Source organism: Etheostoma cragini, chromosome 24 (assembly GCF_013103735.1).
Source record: "Etheostoma cragini isolate CJK2018 chromosome 24, CSU_Ecrag_1.0, whole genome shotgun sequence".
In the NCBI taxonomy this organism is placed as follows: Eukaryota; Metazoa; Chordata; class Actinopteri; order Perciformes; family Percidae; genus Etheostoma; species Etheostoma cragini.
In genome coordinates this window covers 11,422,185-11,434,412 of record NC_048430.1, presented here as the reverse complement: position 1 = coordinate 11,434,412, position 12,228 = coordinate 11,422,185, and the positions used below count along the sequence as shown (strand labels likewise).

General features: G+C 38.0%; 1 protein-coding gene across 2 annotated transcripts in view; it reads left to right on the top strand.

The window, feature by feature from the left end:
• LOC117939502 (glutaminase kidney isoform, mitochondrial) overlaps positions 1–10,961 on the top strand; it is a 16,062-nt gene extending 5,101 nt beyond the window's left edge. The window contains exons 5-16 of one of the 2 annotated variants that reach the window (XR_004655597.1): positions 96–128; positions 826–884; positions 1,030–1,096; positions 1,870–1,920; positions 2,005–2,181; positions 2,276–2,407; positions 3,509–3,601; positions 4,312–4,373; positions 4,537–4,613; positions 5,155–5,218; positions 5,699–6,113; positions 10,950–10,961. Coding sequence is in view for 1 of the 2 variants with exons in the window: in XM_034864912.1 (XP_034720803.1) it covers positions 96–128; positions 826–884; positions 1,030–1,096; positions 1,870–1,920; positions 2,005–2,181; positions 2,276–2,407; positions 3,509–3,601; positions 4,312–4,373; positions 4,537–4,613; positions 5,155–5,218; positions 5,699–5,849 (966 nt within the window). In the remaining variant the exon portion in view is untranslated. Of the gene's footprint in view, positions 1–95; positions 129–825; positions 885–1,029; positions 1,097–1,869; positions 1,921–2,004; positions 2,182–2,275; positions 2,408–3,508; positions 3,602–4,311; positions 4,374–4,536; positions 4,614–5,154; positions 5,219–5,698; positions 7,119–10,949 lie in introns of those variants that run through there. The other variant, XM_034864912.1, reaches the window with a different exon arrangement.
• The last annotated feature ends 1,267 nt before the right edge of the window (positions 10,962–12,228 follow it).

Here is a 12,228-nt window from a genome sequence, read left to right as displayed (position 1 = left end):
ATATATATATATATATGGGCACCCACTCTACCAACTGAGCTACCCAGGCGCCCAAACATGCTGTTTTAAACACTGTGATTGTGTTTGTGTTCCAGCAAGGTGCCAGCAACGCAGAGAAATTTGACTATGTGAGTACATCTGTGTTGTGAGTTGGCATCGTATGTCTTACCCTTCTCTCACTCAAAGAGCGTTAGCATCAGATTACAACCCTAATTAGTCCTTCCAGAAAAAAGCAAGTTTTTTTGCGTGATTATTGCGGGCAAAATTCCTTGATTATGCTGCACCTTTTCTTAAATAACGCGGTGGAATAGGCAGGATATTTATGCAATTTTATGCAATGAAATTGCGGGAACTTGCAAAAACTGCAGTTTGATGAAAAAGAGACTGTCTTGTTGTGTGATTACGTCACTTCATAACTCATTACTCCTTGACAAAGACAGTGCTTGTCAGAGACACTCTTTCTGTTTTTATACTTTTCACAATAAAAGCCCTAGACATATGCTACAATGTTTTCCAGAGGGAATTAAAGCTAATGCTAAAGTGTTAGCTTTTCCTGCTTCAGGTGGGGGGGGGGGCAAGGTACACCTGCTGGTGGTTTTGAGGAGCTGCAGCATTTAAATGTGCTCTAACTGCAGACTCTAGCTGCTCTACATTCACTTGATACCTTGAGCCCCCCAGTGGCCAAACAAGAAATCAGTAAGCATGTTTGAAAGGGATTGTGTTGCAGCAAAAAGTCATTTTGATATTTTAAGAGGTGAATACTTTCTTCTTTTGTTTATTAGCAGAGTATTCATCGTAAATCTGCTGCTCTGCTCCGCTCTGCAGGTCATGAACTTCATGAACAAACTGGCGGGAAACGAGTACGTGGGCTTCAGCAACGCCACGTGAGTACAATTCCAATTCTTTTTTTGAGCTTTTGTTTCTCGAAGTTTGGCCTTTTTTTTAGATAAAAAAACCATCTTTCCGATGCTTTTTCAATGCTTTTTTTCCAAAGTTTGAGTCACGCTGTTTCCCTGTCTCTGTGTCCAGTTTCCAGTCGGAGCGAGAGTCTGGAGACAGAAACTTTGCCATCGGATACTACCTGAAGGAGAAGAAGGTAAGGTCGTGTAGAGCTGAGAGACAAACCTCCTCTCGGTGCAGCCACGCTCTTATGTTTTTATATTCTCGCTCACATAAGTCACAATCGCATTTATTCAGAGCCAGCCCTAAACAAGTCGGCAAGATGTCAGCTGTTTCTCTCTTTTTTGACGTTTTTTTTCTCCTTTTTTCTTAGTTTTTGAAGTTTTCTTTGACGTTTTTGACACTTTTTTTTTCATAGTTTCTGTCGCTTTTTTTGATGTTTTCTTCATCTTTTTTTGGTCTTTTTTGTCATTTTTTTCCCAGTGTTTCAGATACTTTTGAATGGCTTTTCTCTACTTTTATGACACTTTTTTTTTGTCACTTTTTCCATAACTTTTTCGTTTGTCACTTTTATTCAGCTTTTTTTTCTGCCGTTATGGTGCTTTTCTCAAAGGTTGACACCTTTTGACGTTTTTTCAATGCTTTTTTTTAACATGCATGTCAATTTTGGGGGCGTTTTTTCTTTCTTGACCTTGTTTTTTTTATTTTTTGGGATTTTGTTTAAAAGTAGCTGTTTCTTTTCTTTTGGCCGTGAGAGCGGACCGTAAAGACCTATTGAGACGCAGATTCAGAATGCCCTGTATACGTGTCCAAAGAATTCTTCTACATGTCCCACTTGTCTTAATCGGAATATCCAACCATAATATGCTGTTTACATGGCCTGAATCTAGTTGGGAATAATGTCACGGTCTGAATAATAGTGGAATATTAGTGTGCATGCAAACATACTGAAAGCTGTTGTTCTTTCAGTGTTTTCCAGAGGGGACAGACATGACGTCCATCCTCGACTTCTACTTCCAGGTAAACAGAGTTTAGAAGGCAGGATGTGTTTATGTTGCAAATTGTATGTTTCCCCCAAAAACTTTTGTTCATGTACCTTGCCAGTTGTGTTCCATCGAGGTGACCTGCGAGAGCGCCAGCGTCATGGCGGCGACTCTGGCCAACGGCGGCTTCTGTCCAATCACAGGAGAGCGCGTGCTGAGCCCCGAGTCGGTCCGAGACACTCTGAGTCTGATGCATTCCTGCGGCATGTACGACTTCTCCGGACAGTTCGCTTTCCACGTCAGTATCTCGCTCGTCGAACGTTCCCCTCAGCTCCTTTTTGGTCAAAAAATCTGTTTTCAAAACATCGTCCTCGTCCCTGCTTCTGTTTCAGGTCGGTCTGCCGGCTAAATCTGGTGTCGCCGGTGGCATTCTGCTGGTTGTCCCAAACGTGATGGGCATCATGTGTTGGTCACCACCGCTCGACAAGCTGGGCAACAGCGTCAGAGGCATCCAGTTCTGCACGGTAAGGGTTAGCTCGGGGTTGAAACGCAGCATCCGGGAGAGGCGCTACAAGGGTCAAGGGGGGACCACTAAACTTGGAACACCTTTAAAACTCCTTAAAAAGCCGGGTTTGGTTATTTTAAAAGCCACATAAAAAAGGACCCAGATATTGTGATGTATGTAGGTATGATATGATACCACACCACTCCTTTAAACATGCTACAATCTAACTTTACTGTAAGGAAACACTGTTATTATGTTTTTTGTGTTTTTATACTGTGTGTATGTGTGAGTGGATGTCCGTGGCACTATGTGCATGTATGTTATTGCCGTTGGACACCTCAATTTAGTTCTGGATACATAAAGTCTGTCTGTCTGTCAAAATTAAAGAGGCTTAAAACAATAAATGATAAAAAAAAAACACTACATAAATCACACCAGATAAACAATTTAAAACAGATCATTGGGTAAAAACTAACTGAAGGTATGTGTATTATCGTTAGTGTCGAGGCAAGCAATTCAATATGTAATAATAACGAATAATAAATATTATTTATATATAAAACAAGACATACAATAAAAATGATTGAAAATAGATAAGTCTGAATAAAAATGTGTAAAAGTCAAACAAGGCATTTTTAGAATGTTTATTCAAAAAAACTATAAAATGTGACTTAAGAGAGGAATAAATGGTACATCCCTCTGTATGGATAAGGTGCTAAAGAATGCATGATATAAAAAATATAATAAAAACAAATGTAAAGAGATGACATTTTCAAAGTTAGTAATACACATAAATACCAAGCAAAGCTATAAAAAATGACATAAATCAAAAGAGTAGTGGATAAGTGAAAAAAGATAAGGTTAGGGTTACTAATTTGGAAAACAATATTATTTGTATTAGTAGCCTAACATGTCCCTTGTTTTTTTATAATTTCTTTTCTCTTTCTTATTTTCTCCTCATTGTCATTGTTCTTTTCTTTTGTCTCTTTTTCATAGACTACATTTTTTATTTTCTATATGCCACCTTTGGTTGAATTAGTTTTGCCAAGGCTCCTTTTTTAATTAATTTGTTGTGTGTCCTAAATCTGAAAAACCCAATGAAACGCGAGTGTCCTTTCAGGACCTGGTTTCCCTCTGCAACTTCCACAACTATGATAACCTGAGGCACTTCGCTAAGAAACTGGATCCTCGCAGGGAGGGGGGAGACCAGAGGGTGAGTCCCAGCAACAGACTCCTGTTTTCAGCTTCTCTCCATCCTCCTCTTAAAAATCTCAACACTTGCACAGAACATTTTCTGCCTGTTCTCTCGGCTGTAAACAGTGTTACACCCCCACTTGTTCACCTACTACTGTCACTTTTCTCCCCATAGACTTACATGGCTATAGAGACGTCTGTCAATCAGTGTCCTTGTCTGTCCTTGAGTGGATGGTTACATCCTTGATTTTCAGCACTTAACCCTTGTGTTGTCCTCGGGATGGTTCCATACAACGCTCTTCACTAGTTAAACTAACGTTCAGTTCACTACTATTCAGTGTTATAGCCTGTGAAGAAAAATTGATGATAGAACTTAGGAAAAAAAGTCAAAAAAGCCCAGAAAAAAGGGACAAAAACATTGGAAAGAGTGACACAAACGTCAGTAAACGTCAGTTTCTTCAGAAACATGGGGAAAAGCTTGGAAAAAAATGTCAGAAAACCGCAGAAAAATATTGACGAAACTTTGAAAAAAGTGACAAAAGTGTAAAAAAAAAAATAAAAAATTCCAAAGTTGTACGGCAATGGGGAAGACAACACAAGGGTTTAAAAAGAGCAACCCACATTATTATTATTTCCATATATATGTTCATACACACATGTTCATTCAGTGGATATATGGACATTAATACTCAATAATATAAGCCCTGTTACACTCTTGTTGTGTTTCAGGTGAAGTCTGTGATCAATCTGCTGTTTGCCGCTTACACCGGAGATGTCTCCGCCCTGAGGAGGTGAGGCAACTCTTTGCTCTCTTGACGTCTCTCTTTAGTCTGTGTCGTAGAGTCTGCCTCTGGTGATACCCTGCATCTGCTGATCTACAAATCAATTTCTCGATGCTTGCGTTGCTCCAATCAGTAGTTTTTGTACTCCGTGTTTGTCGGTTCTTTTGTCCAGGTTCGCATTGTCCTCCATGGACATGGAGCAGAGGGACTACGACTCCAGGACGGCCCTGCACGTGGCGGCTGCTGAAGGTAAAGCCACTGAGGAGCTCGTCGTTAATGCTAACGTAGCCTCGCTTTGCCAGACCTTCCTCCACTGCGTTGCGGAGGAGGGTCTGGCGAGTCCACACAGCATTCTGGGATGGTAGAAAAACATGCTGTGGTTTGTTGACTTTCTTTTAACCAATCACAATTGTCCTGGGCGGTGCTGGACAAGCGCCGGACAGCGCCACGGTGCCGCTGCTAAATATCCTCAAGAAGGAACTGGTTTTGGTCGGACATGTGTACGTTTAGAAGTAGTTTTAGTTGTCAACAGAGCACTCCAACTGGACAGACAGTCTAGCTAGCTGTCTGGATTTACCCTGCAGAGATCTGAGAACCAGGTAACCATAGTCCTCAGAAATCAGCCGCAGGTTAGAGCGCCGACACAAAGAAAGAGGAAGGCAAAAGGAGGGACATCCGGCAGAATGTTAGAAGTTTACATTTTCTTCGACATTTACTGCTGTTTTCAATGTTTTTTGACGTGTGTGTGTGTGTGTGTGTGTGTGTGTGGGTGTGTGTGTGTGTGTTTCAGGACATGCTGAGGTAGTCCGCTTCCTGCTGGAGGCCTGTAAAGTCAACCCAGTTCCCAAAGACAGGTAACTTTAAAAACTACTTTTCATGACCGCAACTAACGATTGTTTTGATTAATGGATACGTTGCTTGGTCAGAAAAATGGGGGAAAATGTGGATCAGTGTGTCTCAAAGCCCCATGTCACGTCCTCAAATGTCTTATGTCTTATTTTACAAGCTGGAATCAAAGAAGTTTAACTTTTTTTTTTTTTTTTCATAAAAATGACTTGAACCAGAATCAAGTTATTTATTTGGATTTAACATGTAACTATTTCACACAAACAAAGCACACGTGATAAAATACACATAGTCTGAAAATACCTATGCAGAATTACACATACCTACTACATATGTAGTATGAAGTTTTGGCTTGGGTATTATTCAATCCAGCAATCATATTTTCAAAGACGTGTCAATAGTTTCTAATTTAATAGTTACTCAGACTATTTACTCAGAATCAGCAGACCAACATGGCTCTCGTCTGCCTCTTGTTTTCTTTTCTTCAGGTGGGGGAACACACCGATGGACGAAGCGGTCCACTTTGGCCACCACGACGTGGTGACCATCCTCCGCGATTACCACACCCAGTACAGCCCTCAGGAAAGCACAGGCGACGACAAGACCAGCGCAGAGAAGAACCTGGACGGGATGCTCTGATGGACACCGCCCTGAGAAAAGCAGCTGGATGGTCACATTCTCACTCCCATCGCATCTAAAAGGGCCGCTCGGTCAGGGGCCTTTGGCGTAAGTTACTTACTCAAAAAGACTCCTGTAGCGTCACCTTTTGACGCTCTGGGTCGAGACCTTTGGCGTCACCTTGTGATGTCTGGGTCGAGACCTTTGGCGTCACTTTGTGATGTCTGGGTCGGGACCTTTGGCGTCACTTTGTGATGTCTGGGTCGGGACCTTTGGCGTCACTTTGTGATGTCTGGGTCGGGACCTTTGGCGTCACTTTGTGATGTCTGGGTCGAGACCTTTGGCGTCACTTTGTGATGTCTGGGTCGAGACCTTTGGCATCACTTTTGACGCTCTGAGTCGGGACCTTTGGCGTCACCTTTTTGACGCTCTGGGTCGGGACCTTGGGCGTCACCTTTTTGACGCTCTGGGTCGGGACCTTGGGCGTCACCTTTTTGACGCTCTGGGTCGGGACCTTTGGCGTCACCTTTTTGACGCTCTGGGTCGGGACCTTTGCTGTCAGAATTGGACTCTTCCCTCTCCTTACGCAGATTTTTGATGCGATGGTTGTGAAGTCTGTCAGATCATTGAGCCTGGATGGCATAAAAACATCTTTAAATGGAAATTATATGTACCAACACACGTAGACAAAAGTTAGGAACATTTAAACAACCCAAACAATATGTAGTGTACAGTGTGGGGGAAAAATCCCTCAACAGTCCCTTTATATCCAGAACAACCACCATCCCTTCAGTGTAAAAGCTCCTTGTCATGTTGTTTGATGTTGTTTTTGTAAAATATTAATGTAGACACTTAAAGTGGGATAAATGTTATTTCATTTCTACATGTTTATTTTTGTCATCAGCTTTATAGGAAATAAGTTGTCCGAGTCTGTTATTTACTTTTTACTGATCCTTGTATTATTCTGAAAAGCTGAAAGCAGGAAGTAGCGGGTGTAACGTGGAGGAGGTTTCTTACCCTGGTTCCAAAACCTTTCTCCCTTCATCATCCCAACATGCTGGAATGTATATTCCTCCAAACACTTTTGGTGTGTTTGTGTGTGTGTGATATTTATTTATTTATTTAAGATAACGTGTACATACGTGTGTGTGTGTGTGTGTGTGTGTGTGTGTGTGTGTGTGTGTGTATTCCTGAAACAAGGATATATGAGTGTAAATACGCACAGGTGGGTATGGATTGTGGTTCTGTTGAACAGCTTTGATCACGAGGCTTGAGGTAGATTTTCACTAAGTTTCAAACATGGCGTTACGATTGATATTTAAATTAAAACTGCAAAATATTCAACCTTTAAAAGGTAAAAAGTTTTTTTTCCCAACCTATTTTCCCATATATTTGAGTCTAAGTGACTGATGGGAACAATGTTTTAGTCGCAAGATCGCTGCAGTCAGCGAATCGAGTTACAATTTAAGTTAATAGAGCAATTGTGCAGCTTTAATTTATGTCCACGAAAGTGCTCGTTTTGCCGCTGACATTAACAGATTATTATTCTAAGTGTCTGACAACATTATATAAAGGATTTCTAAGGAGGTCGACCTCTCTGTTAAAGAGTAAGATCCTTTCTTGAGCATAAAAACATGCAAGAAATTGCACTCGCTAAACCCACCAAACTCCATGTAAATAAACTCTAATTTTAGCATTGTAAAAACCCACTTCATTCAAAGTCGACAAACCCAGACAAAAACTTTTAAAAGCCAATTTGGTTAGTTTTTTGACTTTTCCAACAATAAAACTCTAGATTTTGGTTGAAATAAACAAATAGTTTATGATTTACATGTGAAAAACTTGATTATATACACGCTAAACGTCTTGTTTTCTGGTGAGTTCAGCAATGGCAATTTTGGAACCGTTTCTAGTTAAAGAAAGAGGATTATACTCTTTAACTATCTCTTTATGGAATGTAGTCAGACAGAATAATATTCTGAGCCTGTCAGTGGCAAAAACTTCTAGTGGACGGAAATTGACGATGCGTATTTGCCCTAAAGGACTACATTGTAGCCTGGTCCGCGGCTGCTGGTCACAGCGTTCTCGTTCAAAACTGGACTGATTTCAGAGGTTGTGTTTTCCATCAGTTACTTACACACAAAAACATAGGAAGATTGAGGAAAAACAGCTTTTTTCTTTAGCTATCTAGTGGCTGTTTTTTCGTTTTTACCCCCCCCAAAAAACTGTTTCTATTTTTGTATTGTATTTTTATTTAATTATATTGTTGTAACATAATTTACTAAAAACAAGTCAGCCAAAGTTTCCAAGTATCGTACATGACACTGCCAGCAGCTTGTCTTATTGTCAACATCCAACAATGGAAGACGTTTTCCATTTTGAAGTTTGCACTCAATGGAACAAAATACAGCCTAAACATCGTTCAACCCACAGAACTTTATTTTAAATTCAACTAGAGATCACAAAGTATTTTGAAATGGGTTTTAAATGGTGCTCAAAACCTCCTAGTACGTGCAAAACTAACACTAAGAAGGATGCAGCCATAAAAAAAAAAACACGGTCTTTCTGGAATTAACAGGTCCACAAGCTCCACAGAGCTCAGCCTCTAGGGGTTGCTTAGAGCAATGATCTCTGGGAGTTGTAGTTGTCTCCTAATTTGAGTTTTTCCTTTGAGATTTTACCAGATCTTTTGTAATTATTTGTGTTTTTTTGTCTTAATTTCATGCTTTAACGCTCCCGTTGTGTCCCAGTGGTGTTTCCATTAATTTGTGTTGCTATCAATTTCAATGTGTTTGTCACATGAGCGCTTGTAGTGCGGAAAACGTGTTGACTCTGTAATGTAACGCATGAATGAGGACGGTTTGGATGCAACCACTTGTTCCTGCGGAGGACTCAGGACACACAAACTGAAAGGAGCTTTATTACGCAGATGGATTGTGTTTTTATGTGTAATGTGCAGAATAACTTGAAAGATTGTGCAGATGTCTAATTTTTCCAGAGGTTTTTTGTGTGTGTGTGTGTGTGTGTGTGGTGTATTGGCCGATCGGATGTTGTTTCTGTACAGACGAAGTGAACCCAGCAATCAACATGTCTGCGATATTAACAATCTCCAGTCCAAATTCTCTTCACATGGGGTGAAATTTCACCCCTCGGGGGGGGGGGGGGTCAGCTCATTCAGTTTGATCGGATTTGTTATTTCAAAGAAGCACAAACATCGCATGTCAAGGAACAATTAGCAATACAACGTAATGATTGGACGGTGAAATGAGCCCCCCCCTCCTGCAGCTCCACACTGCTGCCGTAGATGTGACATGAAGAGCTCTGAATGTACCGTGTTTGGTGTTCTTCTGAATACTTCTTTATGTATATTTGTGCTGCCGAGTGTCGCAGGCGGTTCTCATATTTATTCACAGATGAAACGTTTAATAAAAGTTGTCAAATTCCGATCGGTGTCTGTGTTTTAAACCTAGAGCTCGGTTCGGGGATTGGAGTAGCTATTTGAGCCAATTCAGTTTTGCATTTTAATTTAATAATCTAAATATGTAGAACATTCAATAAACAATAAGTAACAATAGCTAACGTAGATGTGTCTGGAAAGGAGTAGGAAGAAGTGTACACTTGTTTAATCCTCCCTCTTTTCCATTACTCAGTAAATTATTATTTCATTTACCACATACTTATATCTTATTTATCATATATATGGAAACAGTACATATATGTATATATACTGTACATATGTGTATCTATGTATGTGTGTATATATATATATGTATATGTGGATATATATATATATATGTATGTATGTGTGTGACACTATATATATATATATATATACACACACATACATATATATTTATACATATACACACATACATACATATGTTTATGTATATATATGTTTTTATTCATATATGTATGTGTGTGTATGTATAAAAAACAGTGTGTGTATATATATAATACGTCTAGTATTATATATATATATATATATGTACACACGGTATATTAAATAAAATATAAATAAAATATTTTAATCACTTTTTTCGACATACTTTCAGACATATTATACCAATGATCACATATTGCAACTGTTTAAGCCCTCTCCTATGATTTTTGAAAAGCATTGCTTTGTACCTTATTTTGAACTGGATCATGTTTGGACAATGTTCCCGTTGTGTCCTGTTTGGAGTTCATAACACTGAGAGTTTATGGAGGATGGAACGTGACTTTGTTCTCATTAAATAATTAAATGCAGCAATAAATACATAAAGGAATAGATCAGTCAACACAGATGTAAATAAATGAATAGATGTATGCAGTAATAACTGAAAAAATAAACGTATTAATAAATATATGAATATATAAATACATAAATGAATGCTTTAAATTCCTTTCTTTTTTTTCCACCTACATTTTTTAAAATTCCGGGGTCCATATGTTAACGAGGTTGTAGGACCAATCCCGGTCCTCTGACCACGTGTCAACGTGTCCCTGAACAAGACACTGAACCCCAAGTCGGGATGCTGTCCACTGTTCCCAACACGTATTTATTTTAAGACTTTTTTTTTTACATACTATACTATGACTATTTTATGACTCCTTTTTAAATACTATACTCTGACTTTTTGACGGACTATACTATAACTGATTTTTACTTCTTCTGCAATACTGTACTATGAATCTTTTACTTTTTTCAACTTGCAATACCATGACTTTTTCCTTTTTTTGACATACTATACTATGACTTTTTTTACTTTTTTGACAGACTATACTATGACTTCAACATGCTATGGTTTTTTTGGACATAGTGCACATCGACTTTTTGTACTTTTTTCCGCATACTATACTATGACTTTGTTTTACTTTTTTTGACATACTATACTATGACTTTTCTATCACTTTTTTGACATTCTATTCTATGAAGTCTTTCAACATCACATTTTTCAACATAGTATAGTCTGACTTTTGTCGACATACTATACTATGATTTTTTAAAAACTTTTTCAACATACTATACTATGAATTGTTTTGACATACTACATACTATGACTTCTTTTTATGACTTGTTTTGACATACTATACTATGACATTTTCGACCTACTATGTCATGACTTTTTTAGATAGTTTTACACTATGACAGTTTTCGACATACTACACAGTGATTTTTTTTAACATACTTTACTATGACCTATGGGGTGGCTTGTGTCCCGGAGGTGAAATGGTTGCTCCAGAACCACAAGGCTGCCACTGTTTTGACATGCTATGATTTATTTTGGAAATACTATACCATGACTTTTCGATAGACTTTACACTGACTTTTTGCATTTTTTTGACATACTGTACTTTGACATTTCAACATACCATACACTGACTTTTTTTAAACCTTTTTCAACTTATTATATTATGACTTTATTCATTCTTTGGACCTACCGTACCATATATGTGTGTGTATATATATATATATATATGTGTGTGTGTGTGTAAACTGTATGTATATATATATAACTGTTTCCAGACTGTGTTTGATACATGTTTGCTTGTGGCCTGGTAGTAAATGGTTGCCCTGACAACTCCAAGGTTGGAGGTTCATTCCCTAGTCATAGCTGTTCTTGCCTCCTAATAATATTTTTATTCTTTAACTTTTTTTGACCTATACTTTGACCTACTTTTTTGGTATACTAGACTGTGACTTTTTTATGACTTGTTTTGACATACTACACTATGACTTTTTGACAGACTATACTGTGTTGTCTTTTCATCACTTTTTTTCTACATACTATATACTATGCCTTTTTTTTTTACATACTATGGTATGACTTATTTCAACAGACTATACTATGAATGATTTTTACTTTTTCGACATACTATATACACTGACTTTAAAAAAAAAAGTCATCATACTGTACTATGACAATTTTCAACATGCTTTAATCTGACTTTTCAATATACTCTACTATGACTTTTCTATGACTTTGTGACATACTATTCTATGCCTTTTTCAACACACTATACTTTAACGTTTTTCGACATACTATACTATGACAAATTTAAACTTTTTTCAACGTACTATTCTATGCTGTTTTTCAACACACTATACTGGAACTTTTTTTCGACACACTAAATTCTGACTTTTTCAACATACTATACTACGGAGTTTTTCAACACACTAATTTTGACTTTTTTACATACTATACTATGACTTTTTTATGACTTCTTTTGAAATACTTTACTTTGATTATTTGGACATGGTGTCTTATGACTTTTTGACTTACTATACTATGACAATTTGATCACTACACACTATACTGTAACTTTTTTCGACATACTATACTATGCTGTTTTTCAACATACTATACTATGACATTTTTTCAACATAATATACTCTGACTTTCTTCGACATACT